General features: G+C 40.6%; 1 protein-coding gene and 1 non-coding gene across 4 annotated transcripts; both read right to left on the bottom strand.

The window, feature by feature from the left end:
- Positions 1-2,158: 2,158 nt before the first annotated feature.
- Positions 2,159-2,265, bottom strand: LOC118486977. The gene has a single exon (XR_004880144.1). It is a non-coding gene; the product is annotated as a small nucleolar RNA R71 (small nucleolar RNA).
- A 3,780-nt stretch (positions 2,266-6,045) lies between these two features.
- On the bottom strand, positions 6,046-14,111 carry LOC110889340. 3 transcript variants are annotated; one of them, XM_022136855.2, is made up of 5 exons: positions 13,972-14,103; positions 13,384-13,437; positions 10,886-12,026; positions 6,602-6,655; positions 6,046-6,335 (listed from the first exon to the last, which is right to left on the bottom strand). In XM_022136855.2, exons 3-5 carry the CDS (start codon positions 12,024-12,026, stop codon positions 6,319-6,321), a joined length of 1,212 nt encoding a protein of 403 aa, XP_021992547.1. In that variant the 5' UTR covers positions 13,384-13,437; positions 13,972-14,103; the 3' UTR covers positions 6,046-6,318. The 3 variants fall into 3 exon arrangements, 1 of the variants encoding a protein (XP_021992547.1); XR_004878239.1 differs by lacking the exons at positions 10,886-12,026; positions 13,384-13,437; positions 13,972-14,103 and adding an exon at positions 7,190-7,343; XR_002563544.2 differs by lacking the exons at positions 6,046-6,335; positions 6,602-6,655; positions 10,886-12,026 and adding an exon at positions 12,828-13,117 and having other exon boundaries at positions 13,972-14,111.
- Between the last annotated feature and the right edge of the window lie 232 nt (positions 14,112-14,343).

The following is a 14,343-nucleotide window of genomic DNA, read 5'->3' as shown; positions in this document are numbered from 1 at the left end:
AGAGAGGCACGGGGGCGTGTCCAGCGAACACGGGGCCGTGCCCAGCCTTCTGTTCAGCCTTTAAATAGGAGTGCTTGGTTTCATTGCAACTCATCCCTTGGCACACCACCTCTCTCACACTTCATCCACCACCCACCACCATCACAACACCATCATCCACCACCATCATCCATTGTCCATCATAGAGTGTGTGAGTCGTCTCGGGATCCAAGATTGATCGTAAGAGGTCTTGACAATCAAGGCCATGTTTGCCTAAGTCTCTTACATCACTTGGTGAAGACAAGTGTTTAGTATAATACTTTTTATTTTTAATATTTTGCACTTTTTATTTGGTTTTGTATTAATGACTTTAATAACTAGTTGCTTATGTTGAAGGTGATCTTTCCTTATCGTTTGTCCGTGGTGTCTTGGCATTATTTTACTGTCTATATAAAATAAAAGATTTTCACCATTCATATCCCCACGGTCTATATGGAGGTATGTTGGCTACCTGGTCGGGGGTTAAGGGAATGGTTTGGTAAGGGTCTTGCCCTTGTTCAGCGTTTAGAGGTCCTGCAAGGGACCTGGGTCAAATTTAGTAGGATTTCCTTCAATACCCATAGGTATTGGATGGCGGGGATCCAAACTCTTTGACCCCCTCATAAGTTAACTACTATTAATACTATAACCCGACTATTTAGGACTGTATCCCTGCTGACTCAGACTACTTAGTCGAGGGTAACGTCACCGCCAAAAGCGGGGCCTACTATAATTTGCATTAATAACTTAATTCATTATCTTCCAATAATCCAACCCTTTAGGATTGTATCCTTGCTGACTCAAACTACTGGGTTGAGGGTAACGTCGCCTTCAAAAGAGGGGCCTACTACAATAACTAATATAATCTCTTAAACAAGTGCAAAAGTGCGAAAATAATCAAAGGTTATACTAATACACGAGTCGGATCCAAGTGATTCATCTTGTCTATCTGTTTTTATTTTATTTTTATTTTTCAGCATTTAGTTAGTTTTTATTTTCTTAGTTTAAAAATCTTTTCTAACATTTTGATTTGATTAGACGTTGAGGATAAACCGGTACTAAAAGCTCTTGTATCCTTGGACGACCTTGGTATCTTACCAACACTATACTACGTCCATGATGGGTGCATTTGCCCATATGTGTGTTTAGTGTTAGTAAATATCGTGTATTATAAATTTAAAACTTGGCTAAAAGCGTAAAAAGGGCTTAATATATACATCTAAAATATATACACGCTAACACGCATCAAGTTTTTGGCGCCGTTGCCGGGGACACAAGGATTTTAAGAAAGTTAGGAATCAACGGCCTAATCATCTTTTTATTTTTTCTTTTTAATTTTTAGGATCTTCTTAATTTTTTAGCTTCTGCAGAGCTCAGCACGGGCCGTGCCTGGTCGGACACGAGCCGTGCCCAGCGTTGTTACTGGCAGTTTTTAGTTTTCCAAGTTACAGAAGGCTGACCACGGGGCCGTGTCGGTGCAACACGAGGCCGTGTCCAACTCTCCAGTAACTGGGATCTGGAAAACAATCACTGTAACTCCGACCACGGGCCGTGTTCACTGAGCACGGGGCCGTGGTGAACCTTCTGACCAGCATTCTTTTCTGTTTTTATTGCAGGACTTGGAACCAGACGCCATCCTACATAGTGTATGAGCTCCAGTTCTAATAAGGACATAAAAGAACCTCTAGAAGAACCCGAACGCTTTCTCAGAAAAAGACTAAAAGCCAAAAACCAAGAGAAGGTTTCGGGGAATCCACCTCCAATGGCGGACCAACGTACCCTCATGGATTATCTACGACCCACCGTAGGTAACCTAGGCGCCGCTATCAATGCACCGAATGTTGAAGCCAATAACTTCAAACTTCGGCCGCATTTGATACAAATGCTCCAAAACTCCGCAACCTTCCATGGGCTTGCGGACGAGGATCCCCATCTACATATTACTAATTTCTTAGAAATATGTGATACCTTTCGGATCAATGGAGCATCAAATGACGCCATCCACCTTCGAATGTTTCCTTTCTCACTAAAAGACCGAGCAAAAGCTTGGCTCAACGCCCTCCCAGCTGGATCGGTAAACACCTGGGATGAACTAGCCCAAAAATTTCTATATAAGTATTTCCCTCCCGCTAAAACGGCTAAATTAATGACTGAAATTAATACATATTCACAAGAGGACGGGGAATCCTTATATGAAACTTGGGAAAGGTTCAAGGAGCTATTGCGAAAGTGTCCACATCACGGCCTTGCGATATGGCAACAAGTATCCACTTTCTATAATGGGTTGTTGCCACACACAAGGCAGACATTTGACTCTAGCTCCGGGGGACTTTTAGGTAATCGCCGCCCGCATGAAATTATAACCAAGTTGAGGAAATTGCTCAAACCAATTTTCAGTAGCACACTCCCCGAGGCAATAAATCTATTGCCCCAGGCGCCCATAAGGTTGATGAAAGCACTTCTTTACAAGCCCAAATCGAGGCTCTTTCTTCAAAGATAAAAAAATTGGAAATGACAAAAACAGTCTCGGTTATGGCTTGTGAAGGGTGTGGTGGGCCACATGAAAATTGGAGTTGTATGAAAGAAACAGACGATCAACAAGAGTCGGTAAGCTACATTGACAATAGACCTAGGCCGTCGGGTCCACCAACAGGCACTTACAACCAAGGATGGCAAAACCACCCTAACCTTGGTTGGAGAGAGCCCGGTAATAGTAGTAACCAACAAACCCAACGAACAAACTTTCAACAACCAAGAAATGAGTCCCAAAATTTCACTCAACAACAAGGCAGACGAGAAAGGCTTGAAGATACTGTATCTCGCCTCATCTCCGACACTGAAAAGAAAAACTCGGAAAGGTTTCTACAATTAGAATCAAATTTTAGAAACCAACAAGCTAGTATTCAAAACATAGAAAAACAATTAAATCAACTAGCTCAAAATTTTTCTGAGAGACCACAAGGTGCATTACCAAGCAATACCGAAACAAACCCGAAAGCGCAAGTTCATATCATCACATTACGAAACCGCACCGTGGGGCCTGCGGAAGCACCACCGCCGCCAGAAGAGACTATACCCCCGCCTCTGCAAGAGAAGAACTCCCCTCCATCATCAGAGCCTACCAAGGCTCCTCGAGTTCCGTACCCCGGTAGGTTAATTCGACAAAAGACCAATGAGCAATTCGCAAATTCGAAAGTCTATTAAAACAATTGCATGTCAATATTCCTTTTATTGATGTCCTAACCCAAATGCCCAAATACTCTAAGTTAATGAGGGACTTCCTCACTCATAAAAAGAAAATTGAAACCTTGCAATTAGTTAACTTAGGCGAAGAATGCTCTGCCCTCGTACTCAACAAACTTCCCCAAAAGAAAATCGATCCTGGAAGCTTCACGATTCCCTGCTCGATCGGGGACTCCCCCGTTCGTAATGCACTAGCCGACCTTGGGGCTAGCATTAACCTCATGCCTTCATCAATGTTTAAAAGACTCGGCCTAGGAACAACGAGTCCTACAAAAATGAGCATACAACTTGCTGATCGATCCGTCAAATTCCCGCAAGGTGTCATCGAAAATGTCCTAGTAAAGGTAAACAAATTTGTCTATCCGGCAGATTTTGTCATACTCGATATGGAAGAAGACACCGAAGTCCCCCTCATACTAGGGAGACCATTTCTCGCCACCGCACAAGCAGTGGTAGACATGAATGACGGAACGCTCACCCTAAGGTATGGAGATGATGAAGTAAAATTCGGGGTTGGGAAGAGAATAGAGGACGACGACCCGGTCAACTACATGAAGGTTATTGATTCGAGTTTGGATGCTGCTCTCCGACGGTGCAACATGGGATGCCAAACATCCCACTCAGAAAATATATAACCTCACATTGGGTCTAGCCAAGGACCCTTATAAACGTGGCGCACCACGGAGGCATTCCGCGGAACTATCCTTAGTTTAGTTTAATCTTTTAGTTTTAATTTGCAGGAATAAAACACACTCATGGTGGTAAAGGATGAAAAGGGAAACGAGAAACATGGACCCATGCACAAGAACAAGGCAACCCGACATCAATTTCTCCATTACAGAAGGTTCAACACGGGTCGTGTCCAACCAACACGGCCCCGTGCTTAACCCCCTGCAGAAAAATGCCCATTTCAGGTAACTGGACACGGGCCGTGCTCACCAGACACGCCCCCGTGTCCAGGCTTCTGTTTCTTTTCTTTAATTTTTGTTACTGGCACCTGAACACGGGGCCGTGTCCGGTCCCCACGGGGCCGTGTCCAGACTGCCAGTAACATAAATCTTTGCTTTTAATACCATATTACACATCTAATCAACCTAAAAATTTATTTTTGGGACACATTGAAGACAATGTGTAATTTAAGTGTGGGGGGGGGGGATGCTAAAACCTTGAAATTTTGCAAGTCCTAATAACAAGCCTTACACAAAACTCTATTGGAACCGCTAAACACCCCAAATTTTTTCAAAAATTTTCATTTTTTTTACTTGTCTAAAGTTTAAGTTAGGAATCCTAAGATTAATAAGGTTATATTTTTACAAATTTACAACCGAGAGCGTCGTGATAGAAAGAACCAACATAAGAAAATTATGAAACGGCATGACAAGCTTAATTAAAATTTGATTATATATACTTGATCACATAGAAAAACCCATTCCCACAAAAAGTGAGTTTTGAGCCTTTATTGAGCATAGAAATTTACATCTTTAGACTAAATGCTCATTTTTCGTTTCTTGTGTGAATAGCCGCTTGGTTCTTACGACTCTAGAACTTGCCACGGCGATTCATTCCCGGTCCTTACCAACTTAAACCCAAGTAAGTAAATGATGGAGGCATTAGGACTAACCCTTTTTCTTTCTACACCATTATTTTTCATTCTTTTACCACCTACCCAAAATCCCCCTAGTTAACCCCTTTGAGCCTAAACCTTTCATTTCTTTACCCTAAAACCTTTTTACCCACCAAAAAAAAACCCTTTTTATTTCTACCCTTTATTTTAGTAACAAGCTCGGTTTTCGTGTGACTGAAAAAAAAATTATATGATGAAGTTAGAAATAAACAAACAAAGCTCTTAAAAAAAGCTTGTTTTACGCTTTTCGCCCTTTTCCACTAACCCATTCACCCACCTTTAGCCCAAGCCTTTACCCGAAAAAGTCCTCTTGATACTTACAAAGGTAACAAGTTAAAAAGGAGGAGGATTGATTGCTTGGCAAGCCTATGGTAGGAATAAGTTCCATGCCGCTCTCGAGTGATTCACTAAAAATACACCTTCGGCCGAGTGTGAGTGATTTCTCCCGTGAGGTATGTGAACTTGTATATAAATAGAATTTTAAAAAGGCATGTTATGCCCAAATAAGTAATTTCTCCTATGAAACGTTCTAAACAAATCATAACGAATAGGATTGTAAATAAATAAAAATAAAACCCAAAAAGATCTTGGATTCCCGACACTCTATGACAAGCCAAAAACCTTCTCTTCTACCCATTCCATTTGGGAGTGTAAGCCACATATTAAAGAGTTTTGCTTGAGGACAAGCAAAAGTTCAAGTGTGGGGGTATTTGATGTGTGTAAAATGCAACATATAAATTACATCAAATGAGGCATAAAACTAACCCTTTTTAAGTACTAATGTTGGAAAAAGAGTGCTTTTGTCTTCCTTTTGTATTTTCAGGATTAAATGAGCTCAAATTCACAAAAGAAGCAAAAAGACAGCTAAATCTAACATAAATACAAGAAAAGGAACATAAGTGGACTGCCCGACCCCTCGACAGCATCCTCCCAAGCAAAATAGAGAAGGAAGAAGACTGAACACGCCCCGTGCTCAGCCAGCACGGGGCCGTGCCCAAGAAGCAGCAGAAAAGACAAACCTATAGAAGCTTCTATTGCCCACCACGGGGCCGTGTCCAGTGAACACGGGGGCGTGGCGAAAGTACAGCAGGCGCATTAATTGTAATTGCGAATTTGAAAGGAGCCAAAACTTAAAAGACGCTAACGAGCTTCATTCGACAAAAATACCGAACGGGTCAAATAATTCATAAGCAAAAATTCTGCATTTAACCATAGCATGACTAACTAGAAGATGTTAAATTAACTTACAACCCAACATTCATAAACAACTAACATTGTCTTCGACCACGAGTTCGACATCTAACAACAAACAAGTTTTGTTACTTACAAAAAGACCCATTTTACCAAAAAGTACATTTAACAAAAGTTTTGACCAAAGCTAATATCCTTGCGGAAGCGTGCTTCATGAGTGTGTTCGATCCGAGTGACGCCATTTAACAAGTAGATTTACCTACATACAAGCAAACCGTTAGACATTCTCATTACAAAATTCATACGACATCAATTACAAGTATGGACCTCAAGTAAGCCTTTTAAACCTTCTTTCGGACATAAGCTCCTCTAAACTTCTCATTCTACCCTTTTAACTCATACGACCCTTATATAATTTACATATACGGCTCACATCAACTTATCACAATTAAAACAATTCCAACCATTGAACAATAGGATATAACCACATTACATGCTAATAATACAATGTAAGCAAGAACTTACCTTTGCCGTCCTTCGCTTGCGACCCGGATTGACTTGAACTTTCTTCTTTTATTCCTACATTCCGAATTCACGTACTTTAATCTCATGTCATATTTGAAATTCGTTCTTAAAATATGCATTATCATTCAAGGTTGTCTAGGTCCTAATCAATGTAATAATGCATCAATATGAGATTTATTTCTTTCAAGCATTTTAACAAACACTTGGCGTGCGTACTACCTATCAAGCATAGAGTACAAGTATTATGAGCATAACTTAACCATTTCATATCAACTTCATCAAGAACATCAAATTCTAATAATTTTCTATGCAACTTTCATTCATAAATTGTTTCTAACTAACAACCCGTTGATATGAACACTACCAATTCTAGTCATCATACCAATTAACATAGAACTTTTATAATTCTTCCTATCATCACATTTGCAAGTGGGTTTTATATAAATCTTTAACTAAATCAGAAATTAAACATGATTTGGCCCTCTATAAGGTAATTCCAACATACATTCATAATCAATTTCAAAGAAAGCTTCATACTAAATCAAAACCCATTCATGAAAAATTACCAAATCATGGAATTCGACTTACCATTCGTTTGTCTAGCTTAGATGATCGTTTATATGCAAACATGCATTGATTTGGACCAAGAATTCTGCTTCAATTTGCTGAATTTGTAGAACTTGAGGGCTTGGGGTTTGTTTCCCCTTGGTTCAGTCGACACACACACACACTGAAGTGTGTGTGGTGTGTGTTAGTATTTGATTTTTAAGAAAATCACTTTCCCCTTTTCCTTATTTGGTCCCTCAAGTTTCTACAATTCGTCTTTAATTAACTAAACCTTCTCTTTTAGGTTATTCTTTCAAATTACATTCTAACTAGGTTTATATTTTTATTTAACTATATAATATACATGCTTGTAGGTTTTTGGGGTGTTACAAGTCCACCCCCCTTAAAAGAGGTTTCGTCCTCGAAACCCGGCTAACGTACCAAATAAAAACGGGTAGAACTTCTTCATCTCATCCTCCGACTCCCAAGTGAGATCCGATCCCTTTCTGTGTTGCCATTGGACTAAGACTTGCTTGATTTCCTTGTTACGAAGCGTCTTTACTTTGGAATCTTTTATAGCTACCGGTCTTTCTATATAATTCATTTTCTCATCGATCTCAATGTCTTCAATTGGTACATGGGCCGTTTCATCCGCTAAGCATTTTCGTAATTGCGACACGTGAAAGGTACTATGAATCCCTTCCAAAGAAGATGGTAGTTTCAACCGGTAGGCCACCTTTCCAACTCGAGCTAGAATCTCGAACGGTCCGATATATCGGGGACCCAGCTTTCCTCGCTTACGAAATCGAATTATACCTTTCCACGGAGACACCTTCAAAAATACTCGGTCCCCCACTTGGAACTCAATAGGGCGACTTCTTCTATCCGCATAGGACTTTTGTCGGTCTTGCGCCGCTTTTAACCGAGCCCGTACGACGTCGATCTTTTCGTTGGTTATCGCCACCACATCATTCGGTGCGAGTTCCCTTTGCCCTACTTCTCCCCAACAAACCGGGGTTCTACACCTTCTTCCATACAGCATTTCATACGGCGCCATTTGTATACTACTTTGGTAGCTATTATTATATGAAAATTCTACTAGCGGCAAATGTTCATCCCAATTTCCCCCGAAATCTATCACGCATGCTCTCAACATGTCTATGAGAGTTTGAATCGTTCGTTCGGATTGGCCATCCGTTTGCGGGTGGTATGCGGTACTTAGATGCAATTGAGTACCCATTCCTTCATGAAACTTCCGCCAGTAGCGGGAGGTGAATCGCGTATCCCGGTCTGAGACGATAGACACCGGCACACCATGGCGGGAAACGATTTCATTCACATAAACTTCCGCTAACCTTTCCGAGGAATAGGTCTCTCGAATGGGTAGAAAATGGGCACTTTTGGTAAGACGGTCAACAACGACCCATATTGCATCATGCCCTTTCTTGGTTTTCGGAAGTTTAGTCACCAGATCCATAGCCACATTCTCCCATTTCCATACTGGAATTTCTAGGGGTTGTAGTTTCCCGTACGGTTTTTGATGTTCCGCCTTTACTTGGGAACATGTCAAGCATTTAGATACATACTTAACAATATCACGTTTCATTCCCGGCCACCAATAATTTTCCTTCAAGTCGCGATACATTTTAGTGGCTCCCGGATGGACCGAGTAACGGGACTTGTGTGCTTCTTCCAATAATAATGTCTTTGCTTCACAGTGTCGCGGTATCCAAACTCGCCCAAACCTTGTTCTTAATCCGCTCGCGTTTGCTTCAAGTTCACTTTCAAACCCTTTCGTTCTTTCACCTTTCGGATCGCCCTTATTCAAGGATTCGTCTTGCTCCTTTCGTATCGTTTCAAGAAGGTTTGGTGTAACTATCATTCTCATCGATTTCACTCGAATGGGTGGTGGGTATTCCTTCCGGCTTAGCGCATCCGCTACAACATTAGCTTTTCCCGGATGGTAAAGAATGTCGCCGTCGTAATCTTTGATCAACTCTAGCCACCTTCGTTGCCTCATATTGAGATCTTTCTGCTCGAAGAAGTATCTAAGGCTTTTGTGGTCCGAATAAATGGTGCATTTCGTTCCATACAAATAATGCCTCCAGATTTTTAAGGCAAACACTACCGCCGCCAGTTCGAGATCGTGGGTTGGATAGTTAATTTCATGTTGCTTTAGTTGTCTTGAAGCATAGGCAATGACCTTGCCTCGTTGCATCAAGACACAACCCAACCCTTGATGAGATGCGTCTGCATAAACCACTAAGTCTTCCGTTCCTTCTGGCAGCGCTAGAACGGGGGAACTTGACAATTTCTCCTTTAACATTCGAAAAGCTTTCTGCTGATCATCATTCCATTCGAACCTTTCTTCTTTCTTTGTTAGTTTAGTTAAAGGGAGGGCTATTTTGGAGAAGTCTTGGATAAATCTCCGATAATAGCCGGCTAGACCTAAGAAACTTCTTACTTCACCTACATTCTTCGGGGGTACCCATTTCATCACGGCTTCTACCTTAGAGGGATCCACTAAAATCCCCTTTTCGTTAATTACATGTCCTAAAAACTGCACTTCCCTAAGCCAAAACGCACACTTAGAAAACTTAGCATATAATCTTTCCTTTCGAAGCGTCTCGAGTACCTGACGTAAATGACTTGCATGTTCAGACTCGCTACGAGAGTATACTAAAATATCATCAATAAACACTATGACAAACCGGTCTAACATATTTCGGCATACCCTATTCATTAGATCCATAAAAGCGGCCGGAGCGTTAGTTAACCCGAATGACATTACCAGGAATTCGTAATGTCCGTAGCGAGTTCTGAACGCAGTCTTAGGTACATCCTCTTCCCTTACTCGTACTTGATGGTAGCCCGATCGCAAGTCGATTTTTGAGAACCAACTCGCCCCTTGTAGTTGATCAAAGAGATCATCTATTCTCGGAAGTGGGTATCGGTTCTTTACCGTGAGTTTGTTAAGTTCACGGTAGTCGATGCACATTCTCATCGACCCATCTTTCTTTTTAACAAACAAAACAGGCGCTCCCCACGGGGATACGCTAGGGCGTATGAAACCCTTGTCAAGAAGTTCTTGTAATTGGATCATTAATTCCCGTACTTCCGCGGGTGCCAACCGGTAAGGGGCTTTGGCTACCGGTTTGGCATTTGGTTCTAATTCGATACGAAACTCGACTTCCCGCTCGGGTGGAAGTCCCGGCAATTCATCCGGAAATACATCCGGGTATTCATTCACTACCTTAGTATCTTCAAGTTTTAAAGCTCCTAATTTGGTATCGACTACATAGGCCAAAAATGCTTTACTTCCATTCCTCACGTACTTAATTGCTTCTAGGATAGTGCAAAATTTTGCTCCTACTTCCCTTTCCCCATGAATGGTTACCCGTTTCCCTTTAGGGGATGTCACATGAATAATTTTGTTTTCGCATAAAATTTCCGCGTGATAACGGGATAACCAATCCATACCTACCACTACTTTAAATTCTCCCAAAACCATGGGAATCAAATCAATATCAAAATCTTCATCATCTATGGTGATTTTACAACCTCTACATATTTCGTGCAAAAGGTAACTCTTACAATCGGCAATTTCTACTTCGAGAGGTGTACACATTCTTTCTATCGTGAATAAAGGGGAACATACAAGCTCACTAGAAATGAATGACCTACTAGCTCCGGTATCAAATAATATATACATGGGTATAGAGTTTATCATATAGATACCTGAGACCACATTCGGGTGAGCTCTTGCTTCTTCCGTGGAGATTTGAAACATTCTTCCCTTCGCTTTCGCGGTTTCTTCTTTCTTTCCTTCCTTCTTCGACCCTTGTTTGAGCTTTGGGCAATCAGCTTTCACATGGCCCGATTCATTACAATTGTAGCACACCCTCTTGGGATTCGGACAGTTATAGTACGGATGCCCTTCTTGCCCGCAATTGTAACACCCCTTCCTTCCCAATAAGCATTCACCAGAATGGGGTTTTCCACATGTTTTGCATCGTGGGAACCCGCCTTTGGAAGCTTCCTTCTTTCCTTGATCTTGCGTTTTGGGTTTCTTGGATGAGCCTTGAGTTGACCCCTTCTCAACTTGCCTTTTCTCCCCACGTTCATCTTGCCTCTTTATCTCGATTTCTCTATCCCTTGCTAAATCAATGATCTCGTCCAAGGTTTCACATTTTGAAGGAGTTATGAACTCCCGAATTTCAGCTTTGAGCATGCCATGATAACGAATAATCTTCTTCCTTTCTGTCCCAACTATCTCTTCACAAAACTTCAGCTGATCGAGGAAAGTGTTCGTGATTTCATTAACTGATTCATCCCTTTGTCGCAATCGGAGAAAATCTTCTTGAATCCGATCCACAGCTGATTGTGGACAATGGTACTTGATAAAAGGCTGTTTGAATTCTTGCCAAGTCAAGGTTTGAACTCGATTTTCTCCAATCTCCTTACTATACGAGTCCCACCAATCCTTAGCCCTTCGCATGAGTTGCCCCGTGGCAAACATGACTTGGTCTTCCTTGTCGCAATGGCTTCGAATGAACACCCCTTCCATGTTGGCTATCCATCTTTGGCATTCGATGGGATCAATTTCCCCATTAAAAGTCGTAGGCTTACATGCCATGAAATCCTTGTAGGTGCACCGTCTTGCTTCCTTCTTGCCTTGAATCCCAGTTATCATCTCTTTCAATTCCTCTACTTTGCTAGTGACCATATTCTCCACTGTACTTAATACTTGACCCTCCACTTCTTGTGCTAGCCTTGAAACATTTGCATCAATTGCCTTCGTTACTTCATCGGAAATCATCTTGTTTAACTCATCTCGAGTTATACGTTCGGTAGTATGCGTATTTCCTCCACTTGCCATCTACAAATAAACATTCGTGTCAAGTATTATCACATTCGTTCTCCTCATCGTTCTATATACTATTCATTCTTAATAACTCATTCTCATAAGTCATAAACTTCTTAAATCTTTCCTTACAACATTCTAAGACATTAGTTACTTCATTCTTTTATATACATGACTTCCGTTCTTTTACACATTCGTCATTAAAACATGTTAATTATCTTAAATTCTTAGCTTCATAAACAATTTGAGGTGTTCTTTAGGTTAAACGAAGATTTAAGACTGAATTAAAGGTCCTTGCATAACAAACAAACAATTCAGGAAAAGCAGACAGGGAGGGGCCGTCGCCGACGGCAAAGGTGTGCGTCGCCGACGGTCCTTAGAAAGTTGCGTCGCTGACTTTAGCCCGTAGACAGGAACTTAAGCCGTCGGGTGAAGGGGTACCGTCGCCGACGGTATAGGGGTCCGTCGCCGACGGCCTTTCTGATGTGCAGGCGCTGTAAAACCAAAATTCTCATTCCCAGCCCCTATTTCCAACCCGAAATGGTCCCGGGCAGCCCCGAAACCTTCCATAGAGCACCTTAACGTTCCCAACCATGTTATACTAGCAACTAAACCATAACCCAATCCCATTTCTATCTATAAACATAAAATCTTTAAATCACTTACTTGCGTGGCGCTTTGGGTCGAACACACTTTCACAAGAGCTTTCGGTTTGAGTTCGAGCACCACAGCCTACTCGAATCTCTCAAACCTAGGCTCTGATACCAACTTGAAAGGAGCCAAAACTTAAAAGACGCTAACGAGCTTCATTCGACAAAAATACCGAACGGGTCAAATAATTCATAAGCAAAAATTCTGCATTTAACCATAGCATGACTAACTAGAAGATGTTAAATTAACTTACAACCCAACATTCATAAACAACTAACATTGTCTTCGACCACGAGTTCGACATCTAACAACAAACAAGTTTTGTTACTTACAAAAAGACCCATTTTACCAAAAAGTACATTTAACAAAAGTTTTGACCAAAGCTAATATCCTTGCGGAAGCGTGCTTCATGAGTGTGTTCGATCCGAGTGACGCCATTTAACAAGTAGATTTACCTACATACAAGCAAACCGTTAGACATTCTCATTACAAAATTCATACGACATCAATTACAAGTATGGACCTCAAGTAAGCCTTTTAAACCTTCTTTCGGACATAAGCTCCTCTAAACTTCTCATTCTACCCTTTTAACTCATACGACCCTTATATAATTTACATATACGGCTCACATCAACTTATCACAATTAAAACAATTCCAACCATTGAACAATAGGATATAACCACATTACATGCTAATAATACAATGTAAGCAAGAACTTACCTTTGCCGTCCTTCGCTTGCGACCCGGATTGACTTGAACTTTCTTCTTTTATTCCTACATTCCGAATTCACGTACTTTAATCTCATGTCATATTTGAAATTCGTTCTTAAAATATGCATTATCATTCAAGGTTGTCTAGGTCCTAATCAATGTAATAATGCATCAATATGAGATTTATTTCTTTCAAGCATTTTAACAAACACTTGGCGTGCGTACTACCTATCAAGCATAGAGTACAAGTATTATGAGCATAACTTAACCATTTCATATCAACTTCATCAAGAACATCAAATTCTAATAATTTTCTATGCAACTTTCATTCATAAATTGTTTCTAACTAACAACCCGTTGATATGAACACTACCAATTCTAGTCATCATACCAATTAACATAGAACTTTTATAATTCTTCCTATCATCACATTTGCAAGTGGGTTTTATATAAATCTTTAACTAAATCAGAAATTAAACATGATTTGGCCCTCTATAAGGTAATTCCAACATACATTCATAATCAATTTCAAAGAAAGCTTCATACTAAATCAAAACCCATTCATGAAAAATTACCAAATCATGGAATTCGACTTACCATTCGTTTGTCTAGCTTAGATGATCGTTTATATGCAAACATGCATTGATTTGGACCAAGAATTCTGCTTCAATTTGCTGAATTTGTAGAACTTGAGGGCTTGGGGTTTGTTTCCCCTTCGTTCAGTCGACACACACACACACACTGAAGTGTGTGTGGTGTGTGTTAGTATTTGATTTTTAAGAAAATCACTTTCCCCTTTTCCTTATTTGGTCCCTCAAGTTTCTACAATTCGTCTTTAATTAACTAAACATTCTCTTTTAGGTTATTCTTTCAAATTACATTCTAACTAGGTTTATATTTTTATTTAACTATATAATATACATGCTTGTAGGTTTTTGGGGTGTTACAGAATTACAATTAATGAAGAGA

This window comes from Helianthus annuus, chromosome 14 (assembly GCF_002127325.2).
Source record: "Helianthus annuus cultivar XRQ/B chromosome 14, HanXRQr2.0-SUNRISE, whole genome shotgun sequence".
Taxonomy (NCBI): domain Eukaryota; kingdom Viridiplantae; phylum Streptophyta; class Magnoliopsida; order Asterales; family Asteraceae; genus Helianthus; species Helianthus annuus.
This window is presented reverse-complemented; position numbering and strand designations above follow the sequence as displayed.

Excerpts from the sequence above, each read along its gene's own strand:
- LOC110889340 (XM_022136855.2), bottom strand. The coding sequence starts at position 12,026 with ATGGCAAGTGGAGGAAATACGCATACTACCGAACGTATAACTCGAGAT. Across the intron at positions 6,656-10,885 it reads TCACCCGAATGTGGTCTCAG|GAATAAAAGAAGAAAGTTCA; the intron begins GTATCTATATGA and ends TTCGGAATGTAG.